Source organism: Gorilla gorilla, chromosome 18 (genome assembly GCF_029281585.2).
Source record: "Gorilla gorilla gorilla isolate KB3781 chromosome 18, NHGRI_mGorGor1-v2.1_pri, whole genome shotgun sequence".
Lineage (NCBI taxonomy): Eukaryota > Metazoa > Chordata > Mammalia > Primates > Hominidae > Gorilla > Gorilla gorilla.
The window spans coordinates 32,585,936-32,611,691 of NC_073242.2; the positions used below are offsets into that span (position 1 = coordinate 32,585,936).

Below are 25,756 nucleotides of genomic sequence, written 5' to 3' on the forward strand. Positions count from 1 at the left end.
CACCATGCCCGGCCATTTTTTTGTATTTTTAGTAGAGGTGGGGTTTCTCCATGTTGGTCAGGCTGGTCTCGAACTCCCGACCTCAGGTGATCCACCCGTCTCGGCCTCCCAGAGTGCTGGAGTTACGGGCGTTAGTCACCGCGCCTAGCCAAGAACTGTTTTTATTCCTCTTTTTTTTTTTTTTTTTTTTGGTGAGACAGAGTCTCACTCTGTCACCTAGGCTGGAGTGCAGTGGCGTGATCTCAGCTCACTGCAACCTCCACCTCCTAGGTTCAAGTGATTCTCCTGCCTCAGCCTCCTGAGTAGCTGGGACTACAGGCTCGTACCACCACGCCCTGCTAATTTTTGTATTTTTAGTAGAGACGGGGTTTTGCCATGTTGGCCAGGCTGGTCTCAAACTCCTGACCTCAGGTGATCCACCTGCCTTGGCCTCCCAAAGTGTTGGGATTATAGGCGTGAGCCACCATGCATGGCCTGTTTTTATTATTATTTATTGGAATAACTTGGTTAAGTATAGGCATTCATTCTTAACCCCCTTAGAAAGTGGGTTTTATGGCCAGATGCGTTGGCCTATGTCTGTAATCCCAGCACTTTGGGAGGCTGAGGCGGGCGGATCACCTGAGGTCAGGAGTTCAAGACCAGCCTGGCCAACATGGCGAAACCCTGTCTCTACTACAAATACAAAAATTAGCCGGGCATGTTGATGGGTGCCTGTAATCCCAGCTACTGGGGGTGCTGAGGCAGGAGAATTGCTTGAACCCAGGAGGCAGAGGTTGCAGTGAGCCGAGATTGCGCCACTGCATTCCAGCTTGGGCAACAAGAGTGAGACTCCATCTCAAAAATAAATAAATAAATGTAAGTAAGTAAGTAAGTAAGTAAAGTGGGTTTTCTGGACCAGGTGCCGTGGCTCATGCCTGTAATCCCACCACTTTGTGAAGGTGAGGAAGGAGGGTTGCTTGAGCCCAGGAGTTTGAGAGCAGCCTGGACAATGTGGCAAAACCCAGTCTCTACAAAAAATACAAAAATTAGGTGGGTGTAGGGGCAGACACCTGTAGTCCCAGCTACTCGGGAGGCTGAGGCAGGAGGATCACTTGAGTCTGGGAAGAGGAGACCAAAAAGAAAAAAGAAGGAAAAACAATTGCTTCTTTTGACATCTCTTTCTATGTTAATACTGACCTTGTTTTTACTTACTTGCAGGTGATTTAGGATATTAAACCTTGATTTTTGTCATTTTTCATGGTTACCCTTGTAGAAAGACATTTGGTAGTTGCCCCCAACATTATCTCAAGCTGATGATTTTAGAAAAATATGCAAGATTTTCTGAAGATTAATTTATTTTGACACCAGTCTTTTCTAAATGTAACCTTTACCAAACATGCATACTCCTAACATAAATTTGGGTGGACATTAAACTGCCCACATATGCAAACAATATTTTATTTTGCTCTCACCAGACTTAACATTTAAAAAGTAAACCTCGAAGGGAAATAAACTTCACTTATGTCTGCATTATTCTAAATTAGCATTTAGTAGCGTCAGTTATGCATTTTGGGAAGCTTTATCACGTCAACTATTGACGAAATCCTGAGACCACTGTTGTTTAAGCAGTATGTAAAGACTGAATGTGATATGAGGTGTTTTTTTAAGCCATACTGGTCTAGAAGAATGTCCCATGAGGGTTTTGCATGGTGCCATTTTGTCTTTTTCATGGCCTGGGCACCTCCCATAGTCCTCCTTGCTTTTTTGGAATCAGGAGGAAAGTCATGAGAGAATTGAGCCATGGAAATCAGGATCACGCCACTGCTAATGACAGCCTGTGTGGAATGCACTCTGTTTATATTGGAGGCTGTCTCCTCAGGAAATGATTTACCTCCTTTTATAACCTTGGTCAGTTTTAATCAATGCGTTGAAAACCAGACTTAATGTTAAGATCCTTTGGTGAAATCCAGATCTAAAATCTAAGAGCTAAAAATACTCTCTGCTTTTGCTTTTTATTGTACAACAGAAAGCACAAAATCAGACGTTTGCCTTATGTTTTGTTAACTGTCTTTGGTATTGTCAAGACACCTTGACCCTTTTATGAAGGTTTTCGGGAAGGTTGTTTTCTGTTTACCTAAGTTCTTAGGAAGAGGAAGAATAAGCAGGTCTCTTTTTTGGCTATTTTCAGTAAGCACTGGAATGTGAAAAGATGAGCTAGATGCTTGCAGTTTACTCTACAGGACTGCTTCCTTGTTTTGAATCTGAACAGGGTTCCACTGGAAATCTAGGCCTTCATGGAATGACACTGCTTTATGGTCTTTCTGAGCTACCGATGAGACAAGGAATGATATGCTCTCGGACAAATGTTTTCTCCTCTGTAAAATCGGGATAAAATGATTCACCTTCTGTATTGGTCCATTTTCATGCTGCTAATAAAGACATAACTAGGACAGGGCAATTTACAAAATAAAGAGGTTTATTGGACTTGCAGTTTCACGTGGCTGGGGAGGCCTCACAGTCATGGCAGAAGGTGAAAGCCACATCTCACATGGTAGCAGATGAGAAGAGAGCTTGTGCGGGGAAACTCCCATTTTTAAAACCATCAGATCTTGTGAGATTCATTCACTATCACGAGAACAGTGCAGGAAAGACCTGCCCCATAATTGTATCACCTCCCACCGGGTTCCTCCCACGACATGTGGGAATTGTGGGAGTTAAAATTCAAGATGAGATTTGGGTGGGGACACAGCCGAACCATATAATTCCACCCTCGGCCCCTCCCAAATCTCATGTCCTCAGAATTCAAAACCAGTCATGCCTTCCCAACAGTCCCCCAAAGTCTTATTTCAGCATTAACTTAAAAGTCCACAGTCCAAACTCTCATTTGAGTCAAGGCAAGTCTCCCTTCTGCCTATGAGCCTGTAAAATCACAAGCAAGTTAGTTACTTCCTAGATACAATGGGGGTACAGGCTATGGATAAATACAGCCATTCCAAATGGGAGTAATTGGCTACAGGCTCTTATTACCTGTGTGATCTTGGGCAAGTTACGCAAGTCTGAAATCCAGCAGGGCAGTCAAATCTTAAAGCTCCAAAATGATCTCCTTTGACTCCATGTCTCACGTTCAGATTACGCTGATGCAGGAGGCGAGTTCCCATGGTCTTGGGCAGCTCTGCTCCTGTGGCTTTGCAGGGTTACAACCTCCCTCCTGGCTCCTTTCATGTGCTGGCATTGAGTGTCTGTGGCTTTTCCAGATGCATGGTGCAAGCTGTTGGTGGATCTGCCATTCTGCTGTCTGAAGGACGGTGGCCCTCTTCTCACAGCTCCACTAGGTGGTGCCCCAGTAGGGACTCTGTGTGGGGGTTCTGACCCCACATTTCCATTCTGCACTGCCCTAGCAGAAGTTCTCCATGAGGGCCCCACCCCTGCAGCAGACTTCTTCCTGGGCATCCAGGCATGTCCATACATCTTCTGAAATCTAGGTAGAGGTCCCCAAACCTCAATTCTTGACTTCTGTGTGCCCACAGGCTCAATGCTGCATGGAAGTTGCCAAGGCCTAGGGCTTCCACCCTCTGAAGCAACAGCCTGAGCTGTACCTTGGCCACTTTTAGTCATGGCTGGAGCAGCTGGGATGCAGGGCTCCTGGGCCTGGCCCATGAAACCATTTTTTCCTCCTAAACTTCCGGGCCTGTGATGGGAGGGCCTGCCTTGAAGACCTCTGACATGCCCTGGAGACATTTTCCCCATTGTCTTTGGCTCCTCATTACTTACGCAAATTTCTGCAGCCAGCTTAATTTCTCCTCAGAAAACGGGATTTTCTTTCCTTTTTTTTTTTTTTTTTTTTTTGAGATGGGGTCTCACTCTCTTGCCCAGGCTGGAGTGCAGTGGCGCAATCTCGGCTCACTGCAACCTCTGCCTCCTGGGTTCAAGTGATTCTCCTGCCTCAGCCTCCTGAGTAGCTGGGATTACAGGTGTGCGTCACCACGCCCAGCTAATTTTTGTATTTTTAGTAGAGATGGGATTTCACCATGTTGGTCAGGCTTGTCTCGAACTCCTGACCTCATGATCTGCCCACCTTGGCTTCCCAAAGTGCTGGGATTACAGGCATGAGCCACCATGCCCGGCCAGGATTTTCTTTTCTATCACATTGTCAGGTTTCAAATTTTCCAGACTTTTATGCTCTACTTCCCTCATAAAACTGAATGCCTTTAACAGCACTCAGGTCACCTCTTGAATGCTTTGCTGCTTAGAAATTTCTTCTGCCAGATACCCTAAATTATTTCTCTCAAGCTCAAAGTTCTACAAATCTCTATGGCAAGGGTAAAATGCTGCCAGTGTCTGCTAAAACATAACAAGGGTCACCTTTGCTCCAGTTCCCAAAAAGTTTCTCATCTCCATCTGAGACCATCTCAGCCTTGATTTCATTATCCATATCATTATCAGCATTTTGGTCAAAACCATTCAACAAGTCTCTAGGGAGTTCCAAACTTTCCCACATTTTTCTGTCTTCTTCTGAGCCCTCCAAACTGTTCCGGCCTCTGCCTGTTACCCAGTTTCAAAGTCACTTTCACATTTTTTGATAGCTTTTCAGCAGCACCGCCCCCCCCCCCCGGTACCAATTTACTGTATTAGTCCATTTTCATGCTGCTGATAAAGACATACCTGAGACTGGGCAATTTACAAAAGAAAGAGGTTTATTGGACTTACAGTTCCATGTGGCTGCGGAGGCCTCACAATCATGATAGAAGGTAAAAGGCACATCTCACATGGCAGCAGACAAGAGAGCTTGTGCGGGGAACCTCCCGTTTTTAAAACATCAGATCTCGTGAGACTCACTCACTATCAAAATAACAGTACAGGAAAGATCCGCCCCCATAATTCAATCACCTTCCATCACGTTCCTCCCACAACATGTGGGAATTGTGAGAGTTACAATTCAAGATAAGATTTGGATGGGGACATAGCCAAAGCATATCATCTTCCGTCGAGGTTATAAGGATTGTATGAGATTTGAAAGGACTTTGATAGTTCCTAGAACTTAATAAGTGCCCAGCATATATTCTTTTCCGTTTCTTGAAATATAAGGGGTGCGGGGAGGATTGGGGAGATATTGGTCAAAGGACACAAAATTTCAGTTAGTAGGAATAAATTCAAGAGATATGTTATACAGCATGGTGACTGTAGTTACTAACAGTGTATTGTAAACTTGAAAATTACCAGAAGAGTAGGTTTTAAGTGTTTCACTGCAAAAAGTGAGTATGTTAGGTAATGGATATGTTAGTCTAATTTAGCCATCTTACAGTGTATACATATTTCAAAACATGTTGTACATACCAATATATACAATTTTTAGTTGTTAATTAAAAATAAATAAATAAGGTTGGGCATGGTGGCTCATGCCTATAATCCTAGCACTTTGGGAGGCCAGGGAGGTGGATTGCTTGAGGCCAGGAGTTGAGACCAGGCAGGGGAACATAGCGAGACTCCATCTCTTAAAAAAAAATTAGCTGGGAATGGTGGCACATGCCTGTAGTCCCAGCTACTCAGGAGGCTGAGGCAGGAGGATTGCTTGAGCCCAGGAGGTTGAGGCTGCAGTGAGCCATGGTTGCAGCACTGCACTCCAGCTTTGGTGACAGAGCAAGACTCTGTCTCAAAAAAAAAAAAAAAGAAAAAATACAAGAAGATCTAACATGCTAGGAGATTCAGTAAAGGTAGAGGTGGTAGCAGAATGTGTTTTATGTTTTAGTTTAATGAAAAAGAAACTATGTTAGCTTGTGGACATAAAATTGGAGTGCAGTAGCAACAAATGTGAAGTGTCTACTTTTGCTTGTACCTACCCATTAGTGTTTGCTTATGAAAAATCAGATGATGATTGTGTCACATTGGTACGTAATAGAAGCATGATGGCTTTGGTTTGGAGCATTTTTTAAAGTTTTGTTTTTGAAATGAATATAACGCAGCAGTGTATGGAGGGTTGAATAGGTATACATAACAGCTGTATGTACAGACGGGAGAGGAAGGAACCTGTGGTGCCTGAAATAAAAGCACACCAGTGTTTTCCCTTTTTCTCCATAGAAAGCAATTGCATGCTGTTAGCAAATTGGGTTTTTCTTGTAATATGCATGTGCTTGACATTTAATATCAGAGAGATTTTAAACTGAAGAATTAAAGATTTCTTCCCAGTGTCAACTTATTTTGGGTGACCAAAAAAAAAAAAAGAAAAGATTTCTTCCCAGCCCTCTCACCAGTAATGGACAGAACAAGGCTTTATTTGCTGCTTACTAGCACAACTGCCGTTCATGCCCAGCAGCATGGCATGCAGGGTCGCAGTGGATTGTTAAGGGACCCCGTGTGTCAAGCTTGTCTCCCTGGAGGGTGCTGCCTGATCACCTGCAGGGAAGCCCTCGCTTAACCTTCTGCTGTCCAGCCTGTCCCTCCCTCATACAGAGGAGCAGTGTATTAAATTGAGTCTTACGGTAATTCCGCCTCCCTCCTCCATGGGACTTCCAGCTTCCCAACATAAACACGAGTTTTAACATAGCTTTATTGTTGGTAAGCACATAGCTGTCAGTGTCACAACACTCCACAGGATTCGTTTCCATTTGAATTTAAATATTTAAAAAGCCGTTTGATTGATTTCTTCAGTAGGATTGCTTCACTTCAGGATCTTGTGGAGCGTATTATAGTACAGTTGAATCCCGGCTCTGCTCCTTATTACCTGTGTGGTCTTGGGTAAGTTACTCACCCTCTCTGTACCTCAGCTTCCTTGTCTGTAAATTGAGAATATTAGAACCTGTTTGATAGGGTTGTTGTGAGGATGAAATGAGAGAGTGTGTGTAAAATGCATAGTGGCTGGTACATCATAGGCCTCAGTTAACTTGTCACTGCTGTCACTGCTGTGGTGACATAGTTTGAGACACTTCTCTGACTAGATGTGGGGAACAGAAGGAGGGCTGTTTGGTTTTCATAGAAGATGTTGTATGATGCACTGTGTACATCCAGTAAACAGGACTCTGTTTTGAATTATTGAGCCTTGACCAGAAAGCAGAGGAGACCCCCCCCCAAAAAACCTACATGTAACTAAATAATATGCAGGGAGAAGATTGAATATGTTACTGTTTTTTGTTTCTCCCCTTTGAATCATATGGTTAGTTCTTACTCTTAGTTCTGTATTGTGTTTTCAGTTTTAGACTTTTTTTTTTTTTTTTTTGAGTTGGAATCTTGCTCTGTTGCCCAGGCTGGAGTGCAGCGGTGCAATCTTGGCTCACTGCAATCTCTGCCTCCGCCTCCTGATAGCTGGGATTACAGGTGCCCGCCACCACTCCTAGCTCATTTTTGTATTTTTGGTAGAGATGGGCTTTCACCAAGTTGGCTAGGCTGGTCTTGAACTCCTGACCTCAAGTGAACCACCCACCCTAGCCTCCCAAAGTGTTGGAATTACAGGCATGAGCCACCGCGCCTGGAGTTTTAGACTTTTATTGGGAAAAGGAAGTAAAGAAATATATCTTCTAAGTGAACTATTAGAAGCTGTTTCTTTCCTTTTTTAAATTTTAACTTTAATTCTTTTCTTTTTCTTTCCCTTGAGACAGGGTCTTGCTCTGTCATCCAGGCTGGAGTGCAGAGGCACGATCATGGCTCACTGCACCCTCAACCTTCTGGGCATAAATGATCCTTCTGCCTCAGCCTCCCAAGTAGCTACCAAAGGCGCATGCCACCATGCCTGGCTAATTTTTTTTTTTTTTTTTTTTTTGTAGAGGTGGGGGCCTCATTACGTTGCCCTCGCTGGTCTTGACCTCCTGGGCTCAAGCGATCCTCCAACCTCAGCCTCCCAAAGTTCTGGGATTACAGGCATGAGCCACGGTGCCCAGCCTCTTTCCTTTTTCTTTTTTCTTTTTCTTTTCTCTTTTTTTTTTTTTTGAGATGGAGTCTCACTCTGTCGCCCAGGCTGGAGTGCAGTGGCACGATCTTTGCTCACTGCAACCTCCGCCTCCCAGGTTCAAGGGATCCTCCTACCTCAGCCTCTCGAGTAGCTGAGACTACAAGCATGCGCCACCATGTCTGGCTAATGTTTGTACTTTTAGTAGAGACAGGGTTTCACCGTGTTGGGCAGGGTCTCGAACTCTTGACCTCATGATCCGCCGCCTCGGTCTCCCAAAGTGGTGGGATTACAGGCATGAGCCACAGGGCCCAGCCCTCTTTCCTTTTTCTTTTCTTTTTTTTCTTTTTTTTTTTGAGACAGAGTCTTGCTCTGCCACCTAGGCTGGAGCGCAGTGGTGTGATACCACCTCCCAGATTCAAGCAATTCTCCTGCCCCAGCCTCCTGAGTAGTTGGGATTACAGGCACATGCCACTGCACCCTGCTAATTTTTGTATTTTTAGTAGAGTCAGGGTTTCACCATGTTGGCCAGGCTGGTCTTGAACTCCTGACCTCGTGATCTGCCCGCCTCGGCCTCTCAAAGTGCTGGGATTACAGGCGTGAGCCACCGCACCTGGCCTCCTCTTTCCTATTTCAAAACCACTTTATTGAGATATAAATTCACATACCATATAGTTCACTCATTTAAAGTGTATAGTTCAATGGTTTTTGGCATATTACATTATTAATTTTTTTTAATTTGGTAAAATATACAACTTTTGCTATTTAACCATTTAAAATGTACAGTTTGATGGCATTAATTACATTCACAATATTATACAACCATAGCCACTGTTTCCAGAACTTTTTTGTCACCCCAAACAGAAACTCTGTAACCAGCAAGCCAGTAACTCCCTATCTTCCGCCTCCCCTCAGCTCCTGGTTACCTCTAATCTGTCTATGAATGTATCCTTTTGTGAACTGTTCTTTTTGAGCAACTCATTGCTTCACTGACATTTTAATTTATTAAAACAGTGATATTTTGCATCACCTGGAGCATTTTTCTTTTGTAATTGTATTACTGCCTTATGTTTAGATCACACCTTGGGCACATAAACTTTAAGATACATAGATGTGTATCTGTGCAACATCTCAGCTAGGGTGGCTTATGCATAAGGCAGCAGGAGCATAAGGGAAATAGCTGAGGCTTCAGGGTGGGTCGGTTGGATTGATGCCACCAGACGGGAGATTTGTCTTGCCAAAGCTAGATTTCTAGTCTTTCAACTGTAGATCATAATCTCCACCTGGTTGGGCAGCAGCGCTGATAAGGCTGTTTGGTGTTGGGTGTGGCATGTAGAAGGTGTGCAGAAAGGGTGGTTGTTACTGTGACTTACACTGCAGTGAACTTGAAGAAAATAATGGAAATCTTGTTTCTCATTTCATTTCGTTTTTTTAAATTCTTTTTTTTTTTTAATTTGTATATATTTTTTGAGACAGTCTCCTCCATCGCCCAGGCTGGAGTGCAGTGGCGTGATCTCGTCTCACTGCAGCCTTCACCTCCGAGGCTCTAGCAATTCTCATGCCTCAGCCTCCTGAGTAGCTGGGATTACAGGCTCAAGCCACTATACCCGGCAGATTTTTGTATTTTTAGTGGAGACGGGGTTTAACCATGTTGGCCAGGCTGGTCTCGAACTCTTGGCCTCAAGTGATCCGCCCACCTCAGCCTCTCAAAGTATTGGGTTTTCAGACATGAGCCACTGTCCCCGCACTTTTTTAAAAAAATTTAATTTAATTTAATTTTTTTTGAGATGGAGTCTTGCTCTGTTGCCAGGCTAGAGTGCAGTGGCGTGATCTCGGCTTACTGCAACCTCTGCCTCCCAGGTTCAAGCGATTCCCCTTTCTCAGCCTCCTGAGTAGCTGGGACTACAGGTGCGTGCCACCATGCCCTGCTAATTTTTTGTATTTTTAGTAGGGACAGGGTTTCACCATGTTGGACAGGATGGTCTTGATCTCCGCCCGCCTCAGCCTCCCAAAGTGCTGGGATTACAGACGTGGGCCACCGTGCCCTGCCAGCGCCCGGCATTTTTTTAAATTATTTTTTTTGAGACAGGATCTGGCTCTGTCACTCAGGCTGGAGTGTAGTGGAGCAGACATGGCTTATTGCATTCTGGGCTCAAGGGATCCTCCTGCTCCACCCTCCAAGTAGCAGGGAGTACAGATGCATGCTACCACACACAGCTATTTTTTTTTTTTTTTTAAGTTTTTCATACCAGCCTGGCCAATGTGGTGAAACCCCGTCTCTACTAAAAATACAAAAAAATTAGCTGGGCATGGTGGCGGGCACCTGTAGTCCCAGCTACTCGGGAGGCTGAAGCGGAAGAATTGCTTGAACCCGGGAGGCAGAGGCTGTGGTGAGCCGAGATCGTGCCACTGCACCCCAGCCTGGGCAACAGGGCGAGACTCCGTCTCAAAAAAAAAAAAAAAAAAAAAAGGTAAAAATAAAAAAAATAAAGTTTTTCATAGAGATGAGGTCGCGCCCTGTTGCCCAGACTGGTCTTGAACTTCTGGACCCAAAAGATTCTCCCGTCTCGGCCTCCGACAGTGCTGGGTAGGTTTTCATTTTATGAAAGAAACACAGCAGGCGGTGTGTTCTGTGCTGAGGACCCTTGGGTGACAGTCTCTCTGTGTTGATAGAAGCAAAGTGGCCCACATACATGATGCCAACAAAAACTTTTTAATTGAGAATGGCAATTTAGATATCTTCTTAAGAAAACACTTTATAACTGTCTTTGCATCTTAATTTTAAAGGTCTTGCTGCAAAGTTGGGTTGTAAGTGAAAAGAAAATACCTACCCTGTGTGTTATTTGCACTAATTTGTGTTGAGCCTTCTGACGCTGGTGAGGCTGTGTGATTTGTGAGGCATTAGGGTCGAGAACACAGCCTCCTCCATTTGTCTGCCTGTGCCGGGCACATCCCTCCTCATCCCTTTCCCAGAAGCACCTGGTGATGCCAGAACCGAGGTCAGGGAAGGCAGGAAGGAGGCCACTTATAGCAGTGGTGATCATGGGCCACTTCTTTCTTATTGGCTGGCTTTCCCAAGAACTTGGTAGTAGTTATCTTTAATTTTATATTAATGTGCTTGCATGAAGGAGTAACAAATCTTTTAAAAGATGATATCCTGTGCCCTGCAGCTTTTACCAAAAATGGGTATGAACCTGGACTAGGCAGCACAACTTATCATAAACTGGCTGCATGTGGACAGTGGTATGATTGTTGATATTACCCTTTAATCATAAAGAGCCCAGGAAATACGTCTTTAAAAAATAGAGTCCCCATTTTCAACGTCTTCTGGATTGTGTAAATTTTGGAGTCAGGTGCCATGGAGGAGTGAAATTTTAGCACTGCAGATGCTTCAAGCCAGCCTCCCAGATTCCAGAAGGCTTGAAGCCAGTTTTTCCCAAGTTCACAAAATATATTTTCCCCTAATATACAAGATGCATTTTTTCTTCCTCACATACTTTAACCAAAGCCATTTATTTTTCCTCAAAGTCTTGTTTATTTCGTTTTTGGCTCCCCAAGTTACCATGATAAAAAGAATCTCCATGAATTGGCTTGGTTTGATTACCATCAAAGTTTAATGCACTCACTGATTTTCACAAAGTCAAAAGACAGGGCACATTAAATTACTGTGAAGCCTTGAGTCTGGTTTTTTAAGACTGGAAACAAGTGCTACTTCAGGGAAGGGACTGCTTGCCTCAAGTTGATACTGCCTTATTTAATTGCTGCCTTGTGATCTTGATTGCCACTTCTGTGGCAGCATCAAAAAGCTGCTTTTTAAAGAAACCTTACAGGCCACCCACCCAGCAACCTGTACTTGGTATGCTAGCCCTGCAGCACTGCAGGAGCAGTCCACGTGCTGAGCTATTCTAGTCTTGTGTTTGCTCTGGTTACTTTAAAGTACATTTCTCTCTGGCTTAATAGCTTGTTTATCATTATAATTTAAAAACTAATTTGCTGAGGTAAAAGGAAATCAGTCAACCCTTGGATGTATATTTAAGCAACTTGCCTCCTCTGTAGTAGGGTATTGGATTAGTGTTCTGTAGGGTATTGGATTAGTGTTCTGTGGCCGCCGTGACAAGTTACTGCAAGCTTGGTGGCTTAAAATACTAAGTGTTTTAGGTGAATACATCTCTCATGGTTCTGGAGGCCAGAAGTTTCAAATCAAGTCATCAGCATTGCCGAGCTCCCTCCAGAGGCTCTGGGGAAGAATCTGTCCGTGCCTCCTCTGGCTTCCAGTGGCTGCAGGCATTCCTTGGCATCCCTCTGCTTAGGGCCACATCACTCCAGTCTCTGTCCCCATGGTCACATTGCCTCCTCCTCCTCTGTGTGTGTGTGCTGTCTGTCTCTGCCTCTCTCTTATGAGGACACATATGATGGCAGTGAGGCCCCACTTGTATAATCCCAGATAATATCATCAATCCCAGATATTATCATCTTAGTAGATGTTAATATAATAACATCTACTAAGACTCCTTTTCCAACTAAGGTAGCACTCAGAGGTTCCAGGGAGTAGAAAGTGGACATATCTTTTTGGAGGCCACCATTCAGCCCACTGTAGGCATGTTAGTAGTAAAGTCAGCATTCTTAGCTATTTCCAGCCTTGCATTGGTCCTGGCTTGGAGCAAGTGGGTAATAGTTATTTCCAAGACTATTTAGCGTTTAATTTGCAGTGTTCAAGGATTAGCAGTATACTCTAAGAAATTTGGGCTACCTATCAAATAGCTTATCAATTGAACACCTTCCACTATGCACAGTATGTCACCTGCATTGACTGTTTTTTCTAAAGGCAGCCCTCATAGGTAGGGGAAAATGTGCCCATTTTAAAGCCGAGACATCTGCCTAGGGCCCCAGGAGTGGCAGAGTCAGGGATAATCAAGCCTGTGCTCCACTAAGAAGGGATTCTTCCTCCAGAGCACACAGTGTCTATAAGGGACAATGCTGTAGTTGGTGGCATATCTTTTTAAGAGACAATGTTAGTCTCTTTGAAAGAAGATTTCCGTTTCTCTCAATGTTTGGCCTGAGCACAGACTGTAAAAGATGTTGACTTAGACTGTTGGATTGTGTGGGGCTTGTTTCCTCTGACACTTTACAGTATGTTGTTTTACAGGCCCTGCAGGCATTGCCTTCGTATAATGTTTAATTTAATGTTTTTAGTTGATGTAATTTGATATGCTTCATTTGGAGACTGTGGAAATGAGCTGCTGGTTTTGTTTTTTTCTTCCTTTGTTTTTTTTTTTTTTTTTTGCCTTTGTTTCTAGTGTATGTATTTAAGAAAGGATATGAGTTGGCTTCAGGACAAATGTTGAGTAACACTCTATTTGTCAAAACAGCAAGTGGCTAGATTGAAAACTGTATTCCCCCCACCTGAGTGAAATTAAAATAACTGATGCCACAGTCACTCCCATCTAGCCAGTGGTTACCCTTATTTTACACAGGAGCTTTAGTGAGCAAAATAAATGAGCTTATTTTGTGAGAGATGTCTGCATGCTTCCTACCCTGGATGATAAAATTAGTTTTTTATAGCACATAAATATGTATAATGATGAGCCTTGCATACAGGGTTCTTATGAAGTGCTTTTACTGCTCTGCCCTGAAGGAAATACCAAGACCGTTTGCAAGTACAGTAGAGCTGCTAGTCGGTTAAGGTTTCAATTTCTCTTTAGAAGGCTTGGGACTTGGGGTGAGCCGCAGATTAATTCTGTGCTCAAATTGTGTTGAGATTGTATTCAACATTTCTGTATCCCAGTCTGTAGTGGTAGGAGAGGGGTACAATTTTACTTGGAAATCTCTTTTTTGAGAAATCGGAAGTGTAGTCTTGAGAGAAGCAGAAAGCAGATGGACACGAATGCAAATTTTCACTCGGGGAGTGAAAATACTGAGTTCTTAGGAGGAAGGATAAAGAGTTTGGGGGCTTGAGATTTTTCCTTTTGCTAGGAAGAGAGACCAGAATAAACTCTGTTTTTCTTTATTAACACATGTCATGACATTAGAAGTCTGTCTAGATCATCCAGGCCTGTGTGTGCGTCATTATGCAAACTAAACCTCTGCGTCCATACACCTCTGAGGCCTCGCCTCACCCTGAGATGCTGATTCACTCGTTTTCCTGATGGTGATCACGGTGTGTGGGAGCAGGTGTGCCTGGCAAGCCCCTTGCCCAGGTAGCAGCTTGCTTTGCACTATAGTCGTGGGAAGGTTGTCCTTTTGATCTCCGGCCACATGGCTCTCTTCACTGCCTGTTGTTCCTGTTGCCTTGAAAATTCGCTCTACCCAAAGCTCTTCCTCAGGCAGCAGCCTCATTTTTTGTATCAGGGCTCCACGCCATCACGTGAAGCTATAATTTAATCAGCCCTTTGAGTATTATAAAAAAATGTTTCTGGGATGTTGTATCCTGAGCACTTGCTTACACTTGCTTCTCTTATATACACAAGGGCTTTGACTAGTGGTTTAGGACGAAAACCCTTGTCCCTAGCTGCTCCCGCTGGTACTCTAGGCTTACCATGTCACAGGGAGGCTGTGGAGACAGCTCAGGTTAAAAGCCACGTGGGAGAGAGAGAACAGGGCCTGCATGTGTAGGGCGGGTAGTGGGAAGCTTAGGGTCGGCCTCCATGGTGGCCAAGGGCAAGTGGCTAAACTTGGAAGAATCTGCCTCCCATTCTCAGTACAGAGGGACCGATAACTTCCAGACAGGAGAGGATCAACTGAGGCTGAACAGGCCATGATAAATGTTATTTTAGTTAGGAATTTTTGTCCTTAATTTTTTTTTCTTTTTAAAACACAAAAATCCCACTCATAATTCCTCAGCCCAGAAGAAAAAAAGCTGTCCTCTTAGAGAATTTCCTGCTAGTTTGTGTTCTGTGTCTATTTCATTTACTAATTGAGATCAATGTTCTTCATTTGCTGATTGAGATTATACTAGTTATATAATTGTATAACTAAAAAAAAAAAAAAAAGCCAGGGGCGGTGGTGTGCACCTGTCATTCCAGCCATTTATGAGGCTGAGGTGGGAGGATCACTTGAGACTGAGTTTGAGTCTTGCTTGGGCAACATAGACCCTGTCTCAATTTAAAAGATACATATTTAACCTGTGTGTCCTGCACATGTATCCCAGAACTTAAAAGAATTATATATATATATATATATATATATGTACACACACACACACAATAAGGAATTTTCAAACACATTAAAACTCGTGGTCAGCATCATGTAGACAGCCTTCAGTGGCCTGCCAGCCAGATCTGTTGTGGTACACTCACAACCTTCCTTCGTGGCTGGAGCTCTTGTCAGTACATGCTTGCCTTGCACTGCACTGGCTCCAACACTAGGCGTGACCATTTTATGCTAACTGCTTCTTAAAGTGGCCGCCTGTCTGATTCACGCTCCTCCTCTGCCATCAGTTTTAGGACTGGAAAGCCTGCTGCCTCAGGAGCAAAACTAAGTATTTCCTTTCCTTTGTGAATCAAATCTGTGATTTTGTAGATAGATTTGGTAATGTAGAATTTGAAAGAACTATAATGATCTTTTCAGTTCTCAGAGGTTTGAGTCTCCATCCAAAGTATTCCTGAATCACCTTTAGGACTGCTTGCATGCATTTTTGAATATCATACTTTGTTTTCTTGAGCATAGCTGCGTGAAATGGGTTAATAGCAGCATTGTTTTGCAACCCACTTAATATTCACTGGACTACTAGGGAATGGCTTAGATAAGTCACAGTCCAAGGCAAGCCATTGTGTCATCATAGAATAACCTTTGATCTTGTACTTAACTTGTGCTTGTACTTAACATAATCTGTGTCTGAAGCTTTGTGGTAAGGGTGGAGGATTTTGATAATGTTAGAGGTGTCTGATTCTTTTGTATTGTGTGTGTTACTCCCACACACAATTTTAGCAAGTGTTTGCTAATCTTTAGTGCTGCATTAGTGGCTAAAGCTTAATTTGTGGCCAATTCACAGAAACAGGTTAGACTTTTGCTAATGAGTTGCCAAGAGAGTAGTTGGAGTAATTAAAAAAAAAAAAAAATCTACTTAAAAACAACAGTGGTAGCTGTCAGCAGTAATTTCACCCAGTTTATCTCTTGCAGAGAACCTAGTTGCATGCCACAATTTGGCCTCCTGGTTTCAAGGAGTGGTAGAAGGCTTATGTTACTGCCTTCTGGATTTTGAGGTAGTCCTTGGTATTTAATAGTTTTATGTTTTTCTTGTTTTTATTCATAGTTTCTTTTTTTTTTTTTTGTTGGGACGGAGTCCCGCTGTGACCCCCAGGCTCACTGCAACCTCCGCCTCTCAGGCTCAAGGGCTCCTCCTGCCTTAGCCTCCCAAGTAGCTCGGACTACAGGCATGTGCCACCACACCTGGCTAATTTTCTGTATTTCTTTGTAGCAGTCATGTTGCCCAGGCTGGTTTCAAACTCTGATCTGCCTGCCTTGGCCTCCCCAGGTGCTGGGATTACGGGCATGAGCCACTATGCTTGGCAGTTTTTTTCTTTTTTAAAATTTTATGTGTCAAAGTTTTGTGCTTTTCTTTTCTTTTTTTGCGATGGAGTCTCACTCTGTTCCCCAGGCTGGAGTGTAATGGTGCAACCTCTGCCTCCCAGGTTTAAGCGATTCTCCTGCCTCAGCCTCCTGAGTAGCTGGGATTACAGGCATGTGCCACCACCCCTGGCTAATTTTTGTATTTTTAGTAGAGATGGGGTTTTGCCATATTGGCGAGGCCAGTCTGGAACTCCTGACCTCCAGTGATCCACCTGCCTCAGCCTCCCAGAGTGCTGGGATTACAGGCGTAAGCCACTGTGGCTGGCCAGTTTTGTGTTTTTCTAAGTATTTTATTTATGTGTTTGTTCATTTAATTGTTTGTTTATTGTGTAGACAGGGTCTTTCTCTGTTGCCCAGACTGGAGTGCAGTGGCATGTTATAGCTCATTGAAGCCTCAAATTCATGGAGTCAAACAATCCTGCTGCCTTAGCCTCCTGAGTAGCTGGGACTACAGGCACGAGCCGCCTTGCCCGGCTAATTTACTTTTTGTAAAGACAGGAGTCTCACCATGTTGCTCAGACTGATCTCAAACTCCAGGCCTCAAGTAATTCTCCCACTTCTGCCTCCCGAAGCAGTGGGATTAACAGGGATGAGCCACAGAATGATTTAATATAAACAAATCATTAAGTCTAATATCTTTTGGAGAAGTTGGCACAAGTCATTATCCAGCTGATTGCTGCATCATCTTTAGTGGTAATTAACAACACCACATTGAATATACTGTTTTCCTGTTAACTCGGTGATTCTCAGTCCAGAGTTTCTGAGTCAGGAGTCTTGGATGGTGCTCGGGAATTTGCATCTCTAACAAGTTCCCAGGTGATGCTGATCCAGTTGGCGGGGAAGCACATTTTGCTGACGGTTCAAGGTTCTGTATTCTAGAGTTATATATCTGAAATGAAATTCTTCAGTAACTAATGAGCCTTCTTAGGCAGCCTGGGACACAGTGTCATCCCGCCCTTTTCTTTTCTTTTTTTTTTTGAGACGGAGTTTTGCTCTTATCATTTAGGCTGGAGTGCAGCAGTGCAATCTCGGCTCACTGCAGCCTTCGCCTCCCGGGTTCAAGCGATTCTCCTGCCTCAGCCTCCTGAGTAGCTGGGATTACAGGCACCCGCCACCATACCCAGCTAATTTTTGTATTTTTAAGTAGAGACGAGGTTTCACCACATTGGCTAGGCTGGTCTGGAACTCTTGACCTCAGGTGATCTACCTGCCTCGGCCTCGCAGATTGCTGGGATTATAGGCGTGAGCCACCGCGCCCGGCCTATACCGCCTGTTTCACAAAAAAGTTTGGAGGGTGGCTTTTTGTGAGTGCCACCCAGCACATGGGTAATGGAGATGAGGTGGTGGCTCTTTGGAGCTAAAGGTATTGTGTAGCGTATGCTGTGTAGCCTGTGAAGAGACTGAGTGGAAGTGACCCAGTGTATTGAGCAAAAGATCCTGATATGCTGTGCTTTACCCTGGAGTCTTTCCAGACTTGTTTGAAAGCCAGGATAACCAGCACTGCCAGTGATATACAACATTTAAAAAATGACAGATTCCACAAAGGATAAAACTTGCTCTATGACATCTAGAATGTGAACTTGAGTTACACTGTTTCTTAGGATAGAATTCTTTTGTAAAATTAGCAATTGTATTTAATGGGAATTTTAATTTTAGTGTTTGATAAAGTTAATGTCAGTCCTTTAGAGAATAAGTGGGGAAATAATATTTCATCAGAAAGCTTTCAGAAATGTGGCAAGATTCCCGCACGCAGTCTTGAGGGTCTTTACCGTGTTACACCCTCTCGGATCTTCACTAAAATAGAAAGAACGTTTCGTGCAAGTGTTAGTCTGAGTGTCTTTTTGATATCTGCAGATGAAAGTCCTTCTGGGAGAGATTGTTCTTCAATACAGTTCACAGTGATGGAACATCCTTTCATGTCTTTATCAGCATTTCTGCTTGCCTAGTGCATTTCCTCATAAGCTAGGATGGAAACTGTCAAGTTGGATGATGCATATGTGAAGTATTTTATCAAATCATTCCAGGGAGTCAGTGCAGGCCATTTGACAGCCAGCTGGGATGAGGCATGCCTATATTGAAATGTTTTAATTTTACTTCAGAAGGGCAGAGATGTTACCAGAGCAGTGGCTTCCAAACAGCATGGCATAAGGACGGTGGGAGGCCGTTGGGAGAGTTTACTTTGGTTCAGTTCCGCAGACGCTCAGCCACAGTTTTAGAGTCAGTTTCACAATTGCGTGGCGCTCTCCAGAGCCGCAGTCTGCCAAGTCACACAGAGTTGGTTTTCGTGTTCTTCCGGGTTTTGGAGCTATTCAGTTCCCTCTAAACCCCAGATGTGAAGGTGAAGGTATAGGGAAAGAGTGAGAAGTGCTATTAATAATTCATTTGAAAGGGGTTTCTGTGTAAGGTAATGTGGAGTAAATAAACAAGATAGTGTAGGATTGACTACATTAAAAAATAGCTTTTATGGGTACAAAAAATAGAATGAATAAGACCTACTATTTGATAGCACAACAGGGTGACTATATTTGGTAATAACTTAATTGCACATTTTTAAATAGAGTGTCGTTGGATTGTTTGTAACTGAAAGGATAAATGCTTGAGGGGATGGACACTGCATTCTCCATGATGTGCTTATTTCACATTGCATGCCTCTATCCAAACATCTCACGTACCCTACAAATATATACATCTACTGTATACTCATAAAAATTAAAAAAAAAACCAAATCTTTTGAGTGTTTTAGCTGAGAATAAATTTTTGCTTACTTTAATCAGAGATGATATTGAAAATTCAGGTGAAATATTAGAGAACACATAGCTTATATATTGACAAAAAATATTTTTCAAAAAAATTTTTTCAAAACATCTAAATGGAAAAAAGAAATAAAATAAAGAAATAAAAAAAACAACATCTAAATGGTAAGAGAAATTGGGAGAGCCTTCTTTTTCTTTGTTAGTATAATCCTTCCTGGTATTTTTACAACACTGAGTTTCCTAAATTTGTTGTTGAGGTCCCATGACTTTAGCAATATAACAGAATTGTAAACAGAAATACAGGAATTGCAAATTCAAGTTTGTGGTTTTATATTTATATTTTTATATTTATATTTTTCTCCCTCCCAGCCAGGTGAGGTAGTGCACAGTATACGAAAGATTAATTTAGATGGCATTTTCGATTGGCTTTTTCTAAGAAAGTCTCTAGTTATTTTCCCTGGGCTTCTCAGTTCTGGTAGCCTTTAAAGTTTAAAAAATGATCGTAAAAGGAATTTTGAGAAACAAAGCTCAAAGTTTCCCAAAGCTGTTGGTGGGAGAGGGGAGGGTATTTTTTATTCTTGGCTTAATGACATAAATATTTTATAAAGGTAAAATCATAGTATAAAATTTTGTGCCTTTTTAAAACTTAGAATTATAAGTTATCCATGTTTTGACATTTTCATAGTTATTTTGGTTGCTTAATATTACATTGAAATTTTGAACTATAATTTACTGACCTCCATGTATTATCAAATCTTGAGGTTGATTTTGATTATTGGCATATTTGATGGTATAGCAGTGAACATTTTGTTGATTCAACTTTTGTTCTTCTCAGTTATTTTTATGGTGCTTGATACGTTTCATTAACTTTTTTTTTTTTGAGGCAGAGTCTCGCTCTGTTGCCAGGCTGGAGTCCAATGGCGCAATCTCGACTCACGGCAACTTCTGCCTCCTGGGTTCAAGTGATTCTCCTGTCTCGGCCTCCCAAGTAGCTGGGATTACAGGTGCTTGCCACCACACCTACTAATTTTTTGTATTTTTAGTAGAGACAGGGTTTCACCGTGTTGGCCAGGCTGGTCTCAAACTCACCAATTTTTTGTATTTTTAGTAGAGACAGGGTTTCACCGTGTTGGCCAGGCTGGTCTCAAACTCCTGACCTCAGGTGATCTGCCTGCCTTGGTCTCGTAAAGTGCTGGGATTACAGGCGTGAGCCAGTGTGCCCAGCCTTCATTAACTTTTAAAATTAATTTTTTAAAAAATTTGGTGTTTAGAATTGGAGACTATTTCTAAATTTACTAAACGGAGAACTGAAAATTATATGAAGCATGACTAACAATAACAAGAGTTATTCCTAGGTTAGTTAGCTTATCTAACTAACTAGCTCACTAACCTAGGAATAACTTTTGTTATTATTAGGTTCTGGTAGGCGAAAATAATGATAGTTCCAGTGTGTATCGTTTATGCTGGAAAATAATATTTAAGAAAAAATGATAGCTGCCCTCACTGAGAACCCACCACGCTAGGTGCTTTATGTATCTTCTTGTCTTCTGGCATTGCAGGGAGTATTGATTAAATTGGTTAAAACAGCTTACAAAACCAGAATAGTACACTTGAGCCTAAATTAGTGAACTAAAAATAAATTTGGTTTCTTAGCCATAGGATTTGGTTTATTAAATTGTAGGCCAGACAACAAATTCTCAAACCATAGAGTACTATGACTTCGTTTTTTCTGACATTAACAGAACAGTATTGTTCATGCTGATGGTTCCATTTGTAAACTAGCTTTTGCCCTGCTTGGCTTTTTTTTTTTTTTTTTTTTTTTTGAGACAGAGTTTTGCTCTTGTCGCCCAGGCTAGAGTGCAGTGTTGCTATCTCGGTTCACTGCAACCTCCGCCTCCATGGTTCAAGCGATTCTCCTGCCTTAGCCTCCCGAGTAGCTGGGATTACAGGTGCCTGCTACCATGCCCAGCGAATTTTTGTATTTTTAGTAGAGACGGGATTTCGCCATGTTGGCCAGGCTGGTCTTGAACTTCTGACCTCAGGTGATCCATTCTCAGCCTCCCAAAGTGCTGGTATTACAGGTGTGAGCCACTGCGCCTGGCCTTGCTTGGCTTTTGAATGCCTGGTAATAATGTTCCTTAACTGTGGGTCTGTGAAGCCAAACTAATTGCTTCTTGGGCACATAGATTGCCTTTTTAATTTGCTGTATAATGTTGTCTCTACCAGAAATGCATAATATATTGTTATCTAAGTAAAACTCATTAAAATAATCTTACACACAACAGAATGCATGATATTTTGTCCATAATCTTGCAAATAAAAGAAAATTGAATGGCATGACAGAGAGTTGTAATTTACAAGCACTCTTTTATAAGTGCCTTTGTACCCATTTTGGAAGATAAACATAAAATGACTGCTATGATTTATATTAGTGTGATAGTTTTCTTTACCAAGGATTGTTTTGTTTAGTGCTTTTAGTGCATTTTAAATGATAATAATGATGTGGCTTTTGAGACAGTCACTTATTTCAGACTGTACAGTTTACCCAGAGAGATTAGCATTTATCCAGTGACTTTGCATTTCATTAAAAAAAAAGAAACCTGTGTTGTCATTCTCAGCTCACAAATGCCCATTGTAAGGGTTACACTTAGAATTTTTAGGAACACTTGTTCATAGATTGGTAAGATGGGTAATATTTATTTTCTTTCTGTTTACTTGGACTAACACGACAGCTCTGTGGAGGACTTTCCCTTGACTCTTTGATGATTAATTTTGTTCATTTAGCTAATATTTATTGAGCAGCTACTGAGTGCCAGGAACTGTTGAGGATACCAGTTTGTTGCTTGCTTGTTTGTTTTTTCTATTTGTGATAAATATTTGGCCCAGGAGAAAAATCTCTGAAATGAATTTCAGAGCTTTAGAAATGATTTTACATGGATGGTGCAGTGGCTCACGCCTGTAATTGCAACACTTTGGGAGGCTGAGGCAGGTGGATCACTTGAGGTCAGGAGTTAGAGACTAGCCTGGTCAACATCGGGAAACCCCATCTGTACTAAAAGTACAAAAAATTAGCCGGGCTTGGTGGCATATGCCTGTAGTCCCAGCAACTCGGGAGGCTGAGGCGGGTGAATCGCTGGAACCTGGGAGGCAGAGGTTGCAGTGAGTCGAGATTGTGCCACTGCACTCCAGCCTGGCGACAGAATAAGACTCCGTCTCAAAATGATAATAATAATAATAATAGTAATAATAATAATTATAAAGCCAGATGTGGTGGCTCACGCCTGTAATCCCAGCACTTTGGGAGGCAGAGGCAGGTAGATCACTTGAGGCCAGGAGTTTGAGACCAGCCTGGCCAACATGGTGAAACCCCGTTTGTACTAAAAATACAAAAATTAGAGCTACTCAGGAGGCTGAGGCAGAAGAACCACTTAACTGGGGAGGTAGAGGTTGCAGTGAGCCAAGATCACACCACTGCATGCCAGCCTGGGCGACAGAGTGAAACTCCATCTAAAAAAAAAATAAATAATAGAAATAATTTTACAAATAGAGTGATATCAAGGATCTTCTACAAAAAATATAATAAATGCCTATTAAAATTTTTTTTTTCTAATTCAACCTTAAAAATGTCAAAATGCCTGTCTTTTAAAGGAAATTGCCCATTACTTGTTTGTCTTTTCTTCTTGTAGGCTATTTCTTATGAGGGTCATGGATATCCCCTATCTAAACTTGGAAGGACCAGACTGTAAGTAAATTTTTATTTTCTTATTGCATCTGTGCATTTAAGTGTGTGGTCTGGAAGGGATAACAGGAAAATATTACTAAAGAAAAAGCTTTTTTCACTTAAAATTGGGCTGTGATTTTGTGGTTGATATGAATAGTATGCTTAAGTTAATGGGACTCTTGGGCATTCGTTAGTTATTTTTTCATTTATGTTTTCCAGTTTATGCATGAAATGAATTTTAGAAGCATGTATCTTCTCTATATATTTCATTTTCATTCAGAATTCTGATTTCATCATTTTCTATAAGTATTTATAATAGATTTTTAAGATATGCTAGCTGTCAGTTATCTTGGTAAAATTTCTGTTTTCCAGTTACTTGAGTATGTGTATATTTGAATTTAGTAGGTTGATTTCTGTTTTGTTTTGTTTTGTTTTGTTTAAAAAACGTGGAAGGTCTGTGGGAGGTGGTTGCTTTTTCTTCTCTGCTTTTTTTCTGCTGTTTCACTGCTCTTTTTTACCTTAATGCATGTCACTGGCAGGTGGAAGTGGGTGAACTATACTTGGTGACAATAATTGTTGCAATGATAGTTTGAGGACATACTGTTGTGTTGCCCTCCACGTTAGACTGATATTTTGGTCTGTCATTCTGACGAGAATTCTGTATGCTAAATATTGCCATTCCCAGTTTATAGTCCGGAGTGGTTAGAGTGGTTAGATCTCTTGCTTAGAGCTGCACAGATAAGTTCTAGGTTTGGGATTAGAAAGCAAGATTATGACTTGGGATTGCCTTACTTAACAATTAGTCCATTTAATTTGGACAGTGCTTTTTTTTTTTTAACTAAGTATATTAAAATGGGAAAGTTAACTGTTTAGTGAAGTGAAACTTCATGAACAGAACAGCGTTTTTTTTTTCTTCTAAATAATTTGCACAGTTGGGTGTGGTGGTTCATGCCTGTAATTCCAGCACTTTTGGAGACCGAGGTGGGAGGATCACTTGAGGCCAGGAATTCAAGACCAGCGTGGGCAGCATAGCGAGACCCCCATCTCTACAAAAATAAAATTAAAAAATAAAAAAATTAGCCAGGCATGGTGGCATGCACCTGTAGCCTCAGCTGCTCAGGAGGTTGAGGTGGGAGGATCGCTTGAACCCAGGAGTTTGAGGCTGCAGTGAGCTATTATCGTGCCACTGTACTGTAGCCTGGATGACAAGGCAAAACCCTGTCTCAAAAAAAAAAATTTAAAAATAAACAAATAATTTGCACAGGAACTTCATGAGAAGAGAAGATGCCTTTGCATTGGGTTCAAGTTGTTGTGGGTTCTGTAAAGTATCAGAACCTGAGGTCTAGATTACCATGGCAGAATCCCACCAATCCTAGGCATACTTTTAGGAGTTGTTTGGTAATCATGAGGAATTCATAACAGTTCTCCAAATTAGCTCAGACTTAGTTTCATCAAAGAGTCACTGGTTTACTTGATCACTTTTCACCCATCAATATTTCATCATAAATTTGTCTTGTAGTGCAGCCTAAACGTGATCATGTTCTCCATGTGACATTCCCCAAAGAATGGAAAACCAGCGACCTTTACCAGCTTTTCAGTGCCTTTGGTAAGTCGCAAGTTCCGATGTACTTTTTAGGGTTTTGCTATTCATTTGGTATAGGTGGTCAGAAGTAGAAAGACAGTTTTGGCCTGCGTATAAAAGAATGTTAATATTCAAGGTTTTAATTTCACTCTTTGAATTTTCTGGTTTAGGATACTGTTATCTTTGTGCTAATATCATCTGAGAAACTTTTAATAGCACCTCACAATACAGAGCTATTAATTCATGGAAAGCAAAACACTGTGATGATGACTGTCCTTACTACTGACCAGGGAAAATAAGCTGTGGCTAAGCATAAATAATTTTTAAGATTAAACTCACAGGGTTTGTGTGTTTCATAATGGCAGGGGAGGTCTTCTCTGCTTTAGATTAATCAAAGTGACAGATGTTTGGGTAGATCAGGATTTGTGATACGTGTATGAGGTAGGGCAGTCCTTCTCTTTCCTTTTTTACCAGGTCATGTGATTAGGTTCGTTTGAGCAGTCTCCTGATAAGTGTTTATGAAGACCATTCTGATTGTAAACCCACAGCAATGCCTCTTATTTTAACAAACGAAGCATTTAAGCTAGTCTCTTTGGAAATTCTTGGATAAAGCGAAGGCCACAAAACCTAAATGTCCAGTAGTAAGAAAGTTTAGTAAATGTTTATGTATCTTCTAGTATGTAGCCATTTAAAAAATATTTGAGGAGTTTATTAAAAGAAGTTAAAGTGCTTGTATTTTAAAGTTTAGAGTAAAAAGCAGATACAAAGTAGGCTTTCCATATAACTAACACCATTTTTCATTTTTCTTTTTCTTTCTTTTTTTTTTTTTTTTTTTTTTAATAGAAATAGGGTCTTGCTGTGTAGCCCAGGCTGGCCTCGAACTCCTGGGCTCAAGTGATCCTCCCGCCTCGGACTCTCAAAGTGCTGGGATTACAGGCATGAGCCACTGAGCCTGATCTATTTTTTTCTTATCTTTTTTTTTAAATTGATATTTTAGAATAGTAGACTTTCACAGCAGTGCCTCCTGCACTGATAATACAGTACACCATTTCTGCATGTAAATATTTAAAATAAGTCAGAACGAACGTTAAGGCATATAAAGTTACTTTAAGTACTAACACTATTATTATTATTATTTTTTTGAGACAGAGTTTCGTTCTTGTTGCCCAGGCTGGAGTGCAATGGCGCGATCTCGGCTCACCTCAACCTCCGCCTCCCAGGTTCAAGGAATTCTCCTGCCTCAGCCTCCCGAGTAGCTGGGATTACAGGCATGCGCC

General features: G+C 41.9%; 1 protein-coding gene across 14 annotated transcripts in view; it reads left to right on the top strand.

Moving 5' to 3' along the window:
• Nucleotides 1-25,756, top strand: part of PARN (poly(A)-specific ribonuclease) — a 193,263-nt gene that overhangs the window by 51,691 nt on the left and 115,816 nt on the right. For 6 of the 14 annotated variants that reach the window (XM_055365787.1, XM_055365792.1, XM_055365790.2 and 3 more), the window contains exons 19-21: nt 6,625-6,711; nt 22,863-22,918; nt 24,417-24,503. In XM_055365787.1, coding sequence (XP_055221762.1) covers nt 6,625-6,711; nt 22,863-22,918; nt 24,417-24,503 — 230 coding nt within the window. The remainder of the gene's footprint in view (nt 1-6,624; nt 6,712-22,862; nt 22,919-24,416; nt 24,504-25,756) is intronic. The other 8 variants (XM_031002679.2, XM_055365794.1, XM_063699634.1 and 5 more) reach the window with 4 other exon arrangements.